The 13541-nt window shown below is 34.8% G+C and overlaps 1 protein-coding gene across 1 annotated transcript in view; it reads left to right on the top strand.

Moving 5' to 3' along the window:
- The window catches only part of LOC107732092 (arf-GAP with GTPase, ANK repeat and PH domain-containing protein 3), a 177268-nt gene that overhangs the window by 104732 nt on the left and 58995 nt on the right, over positions 1–13541 (top strand). Inside the window, exons 8-9 of the mRNA XM_016543339.1 lie at positions 215–370; positions 4211–4294. Coding sequence (XP_016398825.1) covers positions 215–370; positions 4211–4294 — 240 coding nt within the window. The remainder of the gene's footprint in view (positions 1–214; positions 371–4210; positions 4295–13541) is intronic.

The following is a 13541-nucleotide window of genomic DNA, read 5'->3' as shown; positions in this document are numbered from 1 at the left end:
TCTGTCTGTCTGTCTGTCATTCTGTCTGTCTGTCTATCTGTCTATCTATCTATCTATCTATCTATCGTCTGTCTCTCTTTCTGTATGTCTGTCCGTCTGTCATTCTATCTATCTGTCTGTCTGTCTGTCTCTCTGTCTCTCTGCCTGTCCGTCTGTCATTCTATCTATCTATCTATCTATCTATCTATCCCCATTCCCCCTCTGTTTGTTCAAGGCTGCTAATGGAGGAGGTGCGTTCAGCGATTACTCGTCCTCCGTTCCCTCCACCCCCAGCATAAGCCAGAGGGAGATGCGCATCGAGACGGTGGCCGCCTCCAACACTCCCACGCCCATCCGCAAGCAGTCCAAACGGCGCTCCAACATCTTCACAGTAAGTATGAGGCAGCTAATGCAGAGCACCACGCACTCCCACTACTGAGAGTGCTGGACTTCCCCTGACTGCAGATCTCCCAGCAGCCCCTGCTGCTTTCAGACGGCCAGTGAGCTAGAGAGAAGCTAGGTCTAGGTTCTAGGTCTGCAGTGAGTGGATCTGCCCTTAGGTCTCATCACCCCCTTCCCCTCAAACCCAGGGCAGCGGAGGGCAAAGCCAGAGAGCGTAATGCCATCTCTGACCACAAGAGGGAGGTACGGAGCTAAGTGTAGCCGAATCCCTCCTGCCTCTGCTACCACAGAAGCGCATGACCACATGCTTTTTATAGCTACATATTACAGTAAACGCAGGGAGGCAAACATTAAAATGACGAGAGATGTTTAGGACAAGGAAAGACGCTTCGATTTATGCTATTATTTCCGCCATTTTGATTTGCCTCGTCCTTTATATACACTGTAAATTTAAAAGCGTTACACCAAGGGAACTTAGCTTTTTATCTTCTCTGGATTTAAATACCTGCCCCCCCCGATACTGATGTTTTCCCTGTGCCCTTCCTAAGGTGAGGGCTGGGAGGGGGAGTGGGAGGAGCCAGACCAAGGAGGGAGGGGCCACGCAGCCTCTCTACGACATTCCGAAGACGGCTGGGAGATCTGGATTGGTTACTAATTTCCCCTTTCGACGACTTCTCTAACCAGTCATCTTATTGGCAATTGGATCATAATAGCCACTCCGAGCTAAATTTTTAGAAATAGCATGCGAAAAATGAGGAAAGCATTTGTTTTGTGTTTGCTATGCTGAGTTTTCGGCAGCTTTTTTCAAAGTCATATACATATAATTTATGTTAGATATTATTTTATTGTTCCAAGTCAAGAGTGGCCTTATAATCATAGTCTTTTGGGTCATAGTGAAAGAGTAAATTTGTTACCACTAGTAGAGTAAATGATAGCATTTGGACAGTCACCTACAAAGAAAGAAAGAAAAAATTATATGTATATATATATATATATATATATTCAAATATATATATATATATATATATTCAAATATATAAATGCCAGTGCCAATAAATTAAGACTGAATGAAAAATGTAAGATTTTTTGATTGCAATCGGTAACAACTCATTTTGCTCCACACTAAATAAAAATAAAATATTTACATTTTAAAGAAAGCCATAATTAAATATTTTGTTAAAAATGTTATAAAAAATAATAATTACTTTTTTTTTATTTTTTATGAAAGACTAAAGCTCATGTAATTATTGAATAATATAAAAAGAACAGTTTGCCGATTTAGTAATATTTCCTGTCACCTCATAATTCATAACATTCTCTCATGAATATCATTTCATAAGTGTGTGTCTTTGCCACTAGATGTCAGCAGAGGACAGGAAACCAAGCACAGTGCTTCCATGATACTTAAAACGACCATTCAGATATTTTTGTCATTGGTCTAATGTGGCGTCTGTCCATGATTTTCCATTCTGTGAGAGAACAGGAAGAGGGAAGGGGTTTATTTTATTTTATTATTTCTCGACACATCATCACTATTTTGCCCTGTAAAAAGCCAATAATCATACTACATCCGCCATCATCTCCAGTGTAGATGTTTACGCATTTTTGCGATCCATTGCTCCCCCCCCCCTTAAACCCTTTCTGTCCACGCTCCCCGTGACCAAAGTGTTGAACTGTTTTTGTCGATATTTCCAGATTTGCTCTTCTGTTTCCAACCTTTCTTCAACTAAAAGGGCTTTCCAGCTTCTCCTCAATTAGACGAGCCCTTGGTGGTGGTGGTACGACCGCAATGCATTATGGGAAGGGGGTCCTCAGTGAGGAGGAGCAAACAAGCGCTGCTTTATTCCCCCTAATAACCCGCATTGCATCGTGGGTATCACCATGGCTTTCTTGGACACTTGCCCCTTGGCAGCCATGGTTGAGTTTAAAGGACATTTGGTTGGACAAAAAAAGACAGATTTCGAACTTGTGTTACATGAACACACTGAACTGAATCATAATCAGTCATTTTATTGCTAAATGTTCACCAACCCGGACAATAGCCATCAACAACGCCCAAAATTGCTTTTGCGGTAATTCCAAACACTTTGCCAAGATTTTCTCTGTTTCTCCTATTTATTTTCCTATTTATTGTCTTTCCTTTGAGTTCTGATGGGTTAGTTTAGCTAGTCAGACTTCACACGGAATGCCACGAACCGCACCCCGTGTCTCCGTTTCATCTTTATTAACAAGACCGCGGCTTTGTGAACCACGTCATACTGGAATGTGATGCTAGTTGAGGTCCCGATGCTGCACGGTCGGCATAGTGCCGGATCCCTCAACGATAAAAAGATGTGATTCCGGATGACATAGCTTTCTTGTTCGATGTGCTGACCACCATTCAACTGTGAAACTAACATGATGTCACATGACGCCCTGAGACGTCACATTGCGTTGTGATGCGTTTATAAAGCCGCTCGTTTAGTTGATGCAGTTGCCGCGGTGGCGCACGGACGCGGTTTCCTCGCTCGGTGTGAAGTCTGAACGATATGAAGGCCTTCATAGACATAGAGAAGCGTGACGGAAATGCACCGACTTGTATGAATGTAGTATGTATTTGTGACCCAGAGCCATTATTTTGTTTTTTTGTTTGATTGTTTTTGCTTATTCATTTTTTTATTTCATGACGATGTGCTAAGATGAACTGTTTCATGCGTTGCACACTGTTTCGTTTTTTTATATCATTCAATAATGGACAAATATAGACTGCCGTATATCTTGTATTGAATTTGATTTCCAATGGTATTCTATAGAAAGTATATTCTATACATATATGAGATATATGAAACAGCGCCTCTTTAGTCAAACTCTCTCTTGTGGGAACTGCAATGTGTGGCTCTGCCTGTTGACTATTTCCACGTAAACCTGTGACTTGATTTGTATGGTGTCTGTATATATCCGAACGGAAAAATAAACTGTTGAAAAATACACTTTAGCCTAGTTTATTTGAGTCGATCATGAAACTTTATCTCTCTCTCCATTTACGAATGAGCGCCATAATGTTGTCTGTCGGGTATGAGTGAGCAGTCATGTTGCATTTTGGGTCATTTTGTATGAGAGGATTCATTGTTCAACATTTATTCTTTCCCTAATGCCATTTCCAGCTACTGAAAAACGAAGGACGTCTTGAAATCCAGAACTGAAATGATGTATAAACTAACATTTCTTTCTCCTGATTTTGCTTTGTTTGGAAATGTTTGTCAATCTAACCCTAATTCTGAATCTTTTTTATTATTATTATTCTTGTCTGACCTGTTTATCAGATGTTTTAACAGGTGGAGGCTGTCAGAAAAAGATGCACCGTATTAACTCCCTATTTTTTCCTCCTCTGCTAACCTTTTGTATATAAAGCTGCATTTAATGTTCTTGTATTGTTTGAATCTGACGCGTCTGTGGTTGGTAAAGCCACAAGGAGGCGCCAAAGATCACAAAAGAGCTCTTGGGGGGTTTAGTTCTGACTTCCTGTGTTTCGTTATTGGTCGAACTTGTTATTTTTGTCGTTTTGTTCTGTGTGTCTGTCCTGGTCTGTGTAAATATATATCTATATATACTGCACGTTCAATGTGCTGCTGTATGTTTGCACTGTTCTGCTTGCGCGTTTATTTGAGCCTCTTTCTTGCGAATTTATGTTGTCCCCCACCACACCACACCAACACTCACTACACTTCACACACGCACACACACACTAGAGTTAAGGCACAACTCACACACACACACACACACCCTCCCCACCTCCATGTGTGTTCCCAGTTTGTTCTTTGCACTGACATCTTGTCTTGTTTCTTTGCAGTCACGGAAAGCCAGTGATCAGACAAAGAGCATTGAGAGTAAAACTGACAGTATAGGGAGTGGAAGGGCCATACCCATCAAACAGGTACGTCACCGCATTCGTATGCTCATTATATGAGGTAAGTACACTGTTATAGGGTAGAACTTTAGACCAGTTATGAGGATTAGTGAAATGTCAATATCCTAAGGGTTTTTGTATGTATATATATATGAAATTTGTGTGTGTCAGCACTAAAAGTGCATGCAAACTTTTTAAAGACTTTGAAATTATGAACTTGATTGTTTTAGGCTTTCTCAGTCAGTTTCTTTGTGCGACCAACAGATGTCAGTGGAACACAGTTTAACTTTATGTTTGCTTATTCTATCTAACCCGGGTTCGTAATGGTGGTAGTTGGTATGCAGATTGCCGAATTATATGTATATTATTATAATTTTATTATATATTGTAATTATTTTCGTGATATGCATATCACAATAATTTGGTAACCAACAACATACTCTTTGCTTTTTTGTGAATCAGTTTCAACACTGTAAGAAATTGGTACTCCGTCTTTGGCCTGCTCTTCTCATGATGTGTTTGAAAGTCCATGAACTTACATTTTAGGAAATATTGTCTTTGAATATTGCCCTTAAATTTCTTATTTAGTGTTTATTTTGGTTTTATGTTGGATATATCATTTTTATATTTTATATTTTCTTAAGTGTGTGTGTATACAGTATATATGTGTGTGTGTGTATATATATATATATAATTTATTTAATATTATTTAAATTTATTTTTTAATAATTGTCTTTTTTTAGCCACATTTTGCCTTGACAAGAAAATTTGTGTTTGGTGCATTTGAGTATCCATGATTTTAATAATTTATTTATGTTGGATATATCATTTTTATATTTTATATTTTCTTAAGTGTGTGTGTATACAGTATATATGTGTGTGTGTGTGTGTGTGTATATATATATATATATAATTTATTTAATATTATTTTAATTTATTTTTTAATAATTGTCTTTTTTTAGCCACATTTTGCCTTGACAAGAAAATTTGTGTTTGGTGCATTTGAGTATCCATGATTTTTAAAAATAATTTATGAAACTGTGTCCTTTAAAATTCCTGATAATTTATTTTTTGCTTCTTTTTTCTGTTTGATTCCATTGACTGTGATTTAGAACTGTTTTTTTTTTTGTTTTTTTTTAAATAATGTACAGAAACTTTTGGCAACCTTTAACATTCATGAGAAACAAATGTTTAATATTCTTTACATTCTACATTAATCAGTTTTAATTTTTTTATTGTATGGGTTTGAACAAATTGAATTCCGTTTAGCGAAATACCCTGACGTCTGACGTCAGAAAGAGCTAATGTGGTATTGAAAGGATTCGTCTTGGTAATTAGCGCTAGTTCTTGACGGAGTAACTGTCAAATATTTATTTTTCTTTAGTAGAGCTGTTCATTCATTTGTTCTTTTTTGAGCCTCTGATTCAATTTTCAAATTAACCCTAGCCTTAACCTTTAACCCCTGCCAGAGATTAGCATTGTCACATTGAACAGACATCATCCCTGTGACAAGTGTCACATACAACCTCTGACTTCAAGCAAATCTGGTTGCACACAGTAGTTTACATACGTTTAAAAAAAGAGTTTAGAAATAGTTAACAAATAAAGTAATTTTAAAGTAGTTTCCAAGTATATTTAGAAATAGTTCCCATATAGTAGTTTAGAAGTAGTTTCCAAATAGTAGTTTACAAAGGCAGTTTAGAAATCATTTACAAATAGCAGTTTGGAAGAAGTTTATAAAAATAATTTAGAAATAGTTTCCATATAGTAGTTTAGAAGCAGTTTCCATAGAGTATATTCAAATAAATCAAATAAAGTAGTTTAGAAAGGCAGTTTAGAAATAGTTTCCAAATTGTAGTTTATAAATAAGATAGTTTAGAAATAGTTCATTACACCAATTTAGAAGTAGTTTTCATGTAGTAGTTTAGAAATTGTTTCCAAATAAAATTGTTCAGAATTAGCTTCCAAAAAGTAGTTCAAAAATAGTTTTCAAATGAGTTTAGTACTCGTTTACAAAACTAGTTTAGAAATAGTTTACAAATACTCATTTCATAGTAGTATAGAAATAGTTTACAAATAAAATAGTAATAGAAGTAATTTACAAAGGTAGTTTAGATATAGTTTCCAAATTAAAGTAGTTTAGATAGAGTTTGCTGAAGTGTTTTAGAAATTCTTGCCAAGTAGTAGTTCAGAGATAGTTTCCAAATAAGGTAGTTTAAACAAAATGATTTACAAAAGTAGTTTAGAAATAATTTCCAAATAATAATATATAAATAAACTAGTTTGAAAGTAGTTTAGAAAAAGTTTACAAATAAGGTAATTTAAAAGTAGTTTACAAAGCTGGTTTACAAATATTTTACAAATGACAGTTTACAAATAGTAGTTTATAGAGAAAGTAGTTTAGAAAACAGTTTGCAAAAATAGTTTGTTGTTAAATGAATTTTGTAATTCAATGCAATTCTGCTGTGTGCTCAGAGGAAACATATACAAATAAATTGTGTAGTAAGTAACTGAACTGCAGTTTGCATGAGGCAATTAAAAAGTAATTTGACCTGAAAAGTAAATTAATCTCACTTTCAGTGTTTTATTTATTTATTGTTTACTAAAAAGTGTATAAGCATTCAGGTGTTTATGAATCTCATAGCATTAAGATGACGGGGGTGACGTGTCCCTCTCACAGTTAACATATCACACGTCTATATCCTCTCAGTCAACCTCCTTTACTTTACCTCCATTGTACATCAATTACACTCCAGCTTTAAAGATTATCCCTTTAAGAGCTGTCATTGTAATCTGTTTGTCTGTAGTGGAGAGTCACAGAGAGAGTAAAGGAGAGGGGGGACGCCAGCCATGCTGGGATACCTTTGAATGGAGCTGATTGCCCGGCCAGTCAAATGCACAGTCAGGAAGATCAAAGTGCCATGGGAGTATAATTACCTCCCACTGGGCAAATTACACACTGTGGACCCCCCCACACCCCTCCCAATCAGTAAAAATGGTAAATAAGGACAACAATAGCAGTGATAGCTCAGGGGTGACACAGGGAGACTGTCAACGCAAGGCTTTTGTGTTTAATCCCAGTAAGTTCCTCTTTCTTTCCCCCTCCGCTGACCACAGAACAGAGGCCATCCTGATGATAGACGTGTCTGTTTGAGCTGCAGGAACACTGTGTGTCTGTAGGTTTAGGAGATAGAGGACAGACAGGTGCGTGGGCATTAAATAAGGTTTTTGTGTATTTACGTTGGCTAAATGGAATGTAGGTCTTGGTAAAAAGGCGTCTAATGTAATGTAAACTACCTTTTGCATTACTTTTGAAGACATTTTTTTTTATATTATGTATATTCTCATGACATATACGTCACGTTCTCCCCCTATTTTACTTTATTTAATTTTTTTATATTTTATGCTTTCATCTTTTTATTTCCTTTTTACCTTTAGATTTAAGTGCACTAACATGATGCCCTATTGCTTTTAATATAATTGTATTTCATTTTATTTTGTAATTCCCATTATTTCCACTAAGGTGTTTCTCATTGACATTTCTTATACTATTTTCTGTTATCTTATACTCAGAATTTACTGTAATGCAAATTATTTACATCATTTGTTTATGATTTTATGCTCAAAATTTACTGTAATGCTATTTATTTACATCAAAATGTATTATTTTTACACTCACAAAGCATTCAGGTGTTTATGAATCTCATAGCATTAAGATGACGGGGGTGACGTGTCCCTCTCACAGTTAACATATCACACGTCTATATCCTCTCAGTCAACCTCCTTTACTTTACCTCCATTGTACATCAATTACACTCCAGCTTTAAAGATTATCCCTTTAAGAGCTGTCATTGTAATCTGTTTGTCTGTAGTGGAGAGTCACAGAGAGAGTAAAGGAGAGGGGGGACGCCAGCCATGCTGGGATACCTTTGAATGGAGCTGATTGCCCGGCCAGTCAAATGCACAGTCAGGAAGATCAAAGTGCCATGGGAGTATAATTACCTCCCACTGGGCAAATTACACACTGTGGACCCCCCCACACCCCTCCCAATCAGTAAAAATGGTAAATAAGGACAACAATAGCAGTGATAGCTCAGGGGTGACACAGGGAGACTGTCAACGCAAGGCTTTTGTGTTTAATCCCAGTAAGTTCCTCTTTCTTTCCCCCTCCGCTGACCACAGAACAGAGGCCATCCTGATGATAGACGTGTCTGTTTGAGCTGCAGGAACACTGTGTGTCTGTAGGTTTAGGAGATAGAGGACAGACAGGTGCGTGGGCATTAAATAAGGTTTTTGTGTATTTACGTTGGCTAAATGGAATGTAGGTCTTGGTAAAAAGGCGTCTAATGTAATGTAAACTACCTTTTGCATTACTTTTGAAGACATTTTTTTTTATATTATGTATATTCTCATGACATATACGTCACGTTCTCCCCCTATTTTACTTTATTTAATTTTTTTATATTTTATGCTTTCATCTTTTTATTTCCTTTTTACCTTTAGATTTAAGTGCACTAACATGATGCCCTATTGCTTTTAATATAATTGTATTTCATTTTATTTTGTAATTCCCATTATTTCCACTAAGGTGTTTCTCATTGACATTTCTTATACTATTTTCTGTTATCTTATACTCAGAATTTACTGTAATGCAAATTATTTACATCATTTGTTTATGATTTTATGCTCAAAATTTACTGTAATGCTATTTATTTACATCAAAATGTATTATTTTTACACTCACAATTTACTGTAAGGCAATTTATTTGCATCATATTTTCTATTATTTTATACTGGTTTTACTGTAATGCAATTTATTTACATAAATCTTATTATTTTGTACTCAAAATTAACTGTAATGCTATTTATTTTAATGCGATTTATTTATTTAAATCACATTTTCTATTTTTTATACTGGTTTTACTGTAATGCAATTTATTTACCTTTTTTATTATTTTATACTCAAACTTAACTGTAATGCAATTTATTTATGGCAATACAACAAACACTACCATGATTTATAATTATTTTAAAGTATAAATTTATTAAACTATAAATATATTATCTATTTATTTACATCAATTTTTCTATTATTTTATGCTCCAAATTTACCGTAATGCAATTTATTTACTTATCTTAAGGCAATACAACAAACACTACCATGATTTCTAATTATTTTCAAGTATACATTTATGAAACTATAAATATATCTTTTTTTATATTCAATTTTAAAATAAAAAAATGAAACCTGAAATTTAAAAAAAATGCTTTACAGTAATAATCTCTTTCAAAAAAAGTACTGCGATGAAGCTGCAGTACACTGAAGATATTAGACAGTAATATGGCACTTTATTTTGATTTTTGATATTTTGATTTATGATAACGCAGACTTCAAATAATAGATTCAAATAATCATTAACAAGTCAAATAAATCATGGTATTTCATGTTAACCTGATACTTTTTGTAAGGAATAGGCTGAATGTGTTTTAATGATTTCAGAAGTAATGTATAATATCTGAATTATTAAAGTACATTGAGGTAATTTGTCAAGTTCCACAAATCCACCCTGTACAAATTGCTTTACAGTCTTTTTATTGCTGCTAGACGTTCATATTTCTCTGCTTTAGCATTGATCTGTTTCAGCACTGTGGGGTGTGATTTCACCGATCATGTTTATGCATCCATGACTGTTCGAAACAGACGTGACTTCTGTGACGTTCATGTACAAACACAGAGGCCGTTGCCAGAAGAGGTCACCCGGCTGTCCTTTTCATTTATTTGAGTGGCAAACCAATAGCACTTCTGTAGGAACACAGGCATTATTGAAGAAATAATGAAAGGCTAGTTCAGCTGACAGATGGCTGCTGCTTCACAAATGACACTTCTAGTATAATGTTCATGATATATTGTGAACATCAAATGCAGGCAAGAATACGAGTTTGACCAAAGCACTCAACCACATCTTTCTTTACAGTGTTTTTACAGGATTATTCAATCAGTCAGAGCTGGAGAAACTGATATGCAAATAGGAAGATGGCTGTGTTTGCTTACTTTATTTTTTATGTATCACTTATTTTATTTTGTTTTGTAGATTAACTGTTTGAGCTGCAATAAATTCCTATAAAATAATATATTCCAGGTCCATTTTTTATGTATTTTATTTCACTTTTATTTAATTTTCTGTGCATTTGGCAGAGTACTGTTTGAGCTGTTTTTCTTTGCTTTTTTATTATTTGACTTTGCTTTTTTCTATTTAATTAAAATTTCACATTTTTATTTTTATTTTTTTATTTTATGCCTTTGTCGGATTGCTGTTCTACAGTAGCTACATGAATGCAATATAAAATTATATATATATATATATATATGTCATTATTTTACATATTTTATTTCTCCTTTTATTAATTTTATTTGTAAGCATTTGACATATTACTGTTTCAGCTTTTTTATTGTTTTTTTATTTTATTTACTGTTTGAGCTACATGAATGTAATATCAAATTATATATAACAAGTCAATTTTTACATATTTTATTTCACTCTATTTTATATATTTTATTTGTATGCATTTGGCAGACTAATGTTCAAGTTGGTTTTAACCACTTTTTCTTTGCCATTTTATTTTAATTTATTTTATTTACTCTTTGAGCTTACATGAATGTAATATAAAACTATATGTAACAAGTCAGCTGTTCTTTGCATATTTTATTATTTTTATTTTTTTTGTATTTTATTTTAGCATTTGATTGATGCATTTATCCAAATCAAATATGTTACAAAGTAATGTTTAAAGTCCTTTTGAGAGACTGTAAGTGTCAACAGGTTTTCAGTAGTGTTTCTAGGGTGGTTGAGTAGATGGAGTTGTATTGAGGAGAGAGAATATCCATGGAGGGATCAGATCAAGGCGAGGAGAGAATTAGGACTTGATTGTCGGGTAAACACCATGATACCCAGTTGACCCCAGGTCAGCACCTAATGTTTAGCAAGTAGTGTATTCTTCATGTGGATTAGTCCCCTTCGGGGTCGGGGCTGGCCGGTTAACACATCAGAGCCCTCCTACTCTCTCACTCCCAACAGGAAGTGGTAAAAAGCACAGGAATCTTCCCTAATCCCCTAATTAAGCCAAAACAGGCCACCCAAACCCCCCTTTGCTCCCTGCCGCCCAACTCTGTGCGCTTCCAGTCCTGGCCGGGGAGTGTTTGTCCTGGCTGGACTTTAAAGGGATAAGTGCTCAGTGAGTGTTTTTTTAAAAGAACAGCGGGAGATTGATGGTGAGGCCTTGAGCAGGGGACGGGACGGAGGCTGGAAGCTTTTGAAGAGCTGGGGATCACAGGCTCTAATCCTCGTGCTCGCAGAGGTCTGAGAGAGTTCTCCGGCGCAACGGGTGAAAGAATACACACTGAGTCCGTGCACAAATTGGATTTAGCCTCTGCTTTCCCCCCACAGCACAGATGTGAAACTTTCATGAGCACAGTCACGGATCCGGGGCCCAATTCAGCCTTATTCATCAATGGAAAAGTTGTTCTGGACTGGAACTTACTTACCGCTAATGTCAGAGATCAGAGGGTGGGATAATATTGTCACAAAGTTTTATATGCTTTATTTTCCCCACCTATCTGAAATGAAATTATTTTGTTTAGAAATATCATATGCTTGAATTTTATAACAACATAATATAATATATAATAAGTATATAAAATATACGGATTATAAAAAATATAATATTTTTTCTATTATGAAAATTATTTATTGTGTAAATTATTTTGAATGTTAATAACTTGACAGTTCTATCAATGGCAGCTCATTATGGCATAAAGATACTAAATGAAATTACTTTTTTTATTTAAAATATGTTTTCATATATATTTATACATACATATATACATATAGTTGAAGTCAAAAGTTTACATACACCTTGCAGAATCTGCCAAATGTTAATTATTTTACCATAATAAGAGGGATCATACAAAAGGCATGTTATTGTTTATTTAGTGCTGACCCAAATAAGATATTTCACATAAAAGATGTTTACATATAGTCCACAAGAGAAAATAATAGTTGAATTTATAAAAATGACCCCGTTCAAAAGTTTCTTAATACTGTGTTGATTGTTACCTGAATGATCCACAGCTGTGTTTTTTTGTTTAGTGATAGTTGTTCATGAGTCCCTTGTTTGTCCTGAACAGTTAAACTGCCTGCTGTTCTTCAGAAAAATCCTTCAGGTCTCACAAATTCTTTGGTTTTGCAGCATATTTGTATATTTGAACCCTTTCCAACAATGATTGTATGATTTTGAGATCCATCTTTTCACACTGAGGACAACTGAGGGACTCATATGCAGCTATTACAGAAGGTTCAAACGCTCACTGATGCTCCAGAAGGAAAAACCATGCATTAAGAGATGCATAAAACTTTTGAACAGAATGAAGATGTGTACATTTTTCATATTTTGCCTAAATATCATACATATATATTTTTTTCATTTAGTACAGCCCTTCAGAAGCTACAGAAGATATTTACATGTTTCCCAGAAGACAAAATAAGTTAAATTTACCCTGATCTTCAAATTCAAAAAGTTTTCACCCCCTGGCTCTTAATGCATGGTTTTTCCTTCTGGAGCATCAGTGAGCGTTTGAACCTTCTGTAATAGTTGCATACGAGTCCCTCAGTTGTCCTCAGTGTGAAAAGATGGATCTCAAAACCATACAGTCATTGTTGGAAAGGGATCAAATACACAAAAATGCTTGAAAACCAAAATAATTAGTGGGACCTGAAGGATTTTTCTGAAGAACGGCAGGCAGTTTAACTGTTCAGGACAAACAAGGGACTCATGAACAACTATCACTAAACAAAAACAACACAGCTGTGGATCATTCATGTAACAACACAGTATTAAGAAAATAAACTTTTGAACGGGGTTTATAAATTCAACTATTATTTTCTCTTGTGGATGATATGTAAACATATTTTATGTGAAATATCTTATTCAGGTCATTACCAAATAAACAATAGCATGCATTTTGTATGATCCCTCTTATTATGGTAAAATAATTAACATTTTGCAGATTTTGCAAGGTGTATGTAAACTTTTGACTTCTACTGTATACATACATACACACACACACACACACACGTATTTTTATATTATATATGTTTTCAAAACTAGGAATGAAAAGTGAAAAGTTTTGTGGAGAGGTTACATGGAAAAAAAAAGTGTATACAGTGGTGTGAAAAAGTGTTGGCCCCCTTCCTGATTTCTTATTTTTTTGCATGTT

Source organism: Sinocyclocheilus rhinocerous, unplaced genomic scaffold (assembly GCF_001515625.1).
Source record: "Sinocyclocheilus rhinocerous isolate Xijiao unplaced genomic scaffold, SAMN03320098_v1.1 scaffold97, whole genome shotgun sequence".
In the NCBI taxonomy this organism is placed as follows: Eukaryota; Metazoa; Chordata; class Actinopteri; order Cypriniformes; family Cyprinidae; genus Sinocyclocheilus; species Sinocyclocheilus rhinocerous.
Note: the sequence above shows the minus strand (reverse complement) of the source record. Positions and strands in the feature narration are given on the sequence as shown.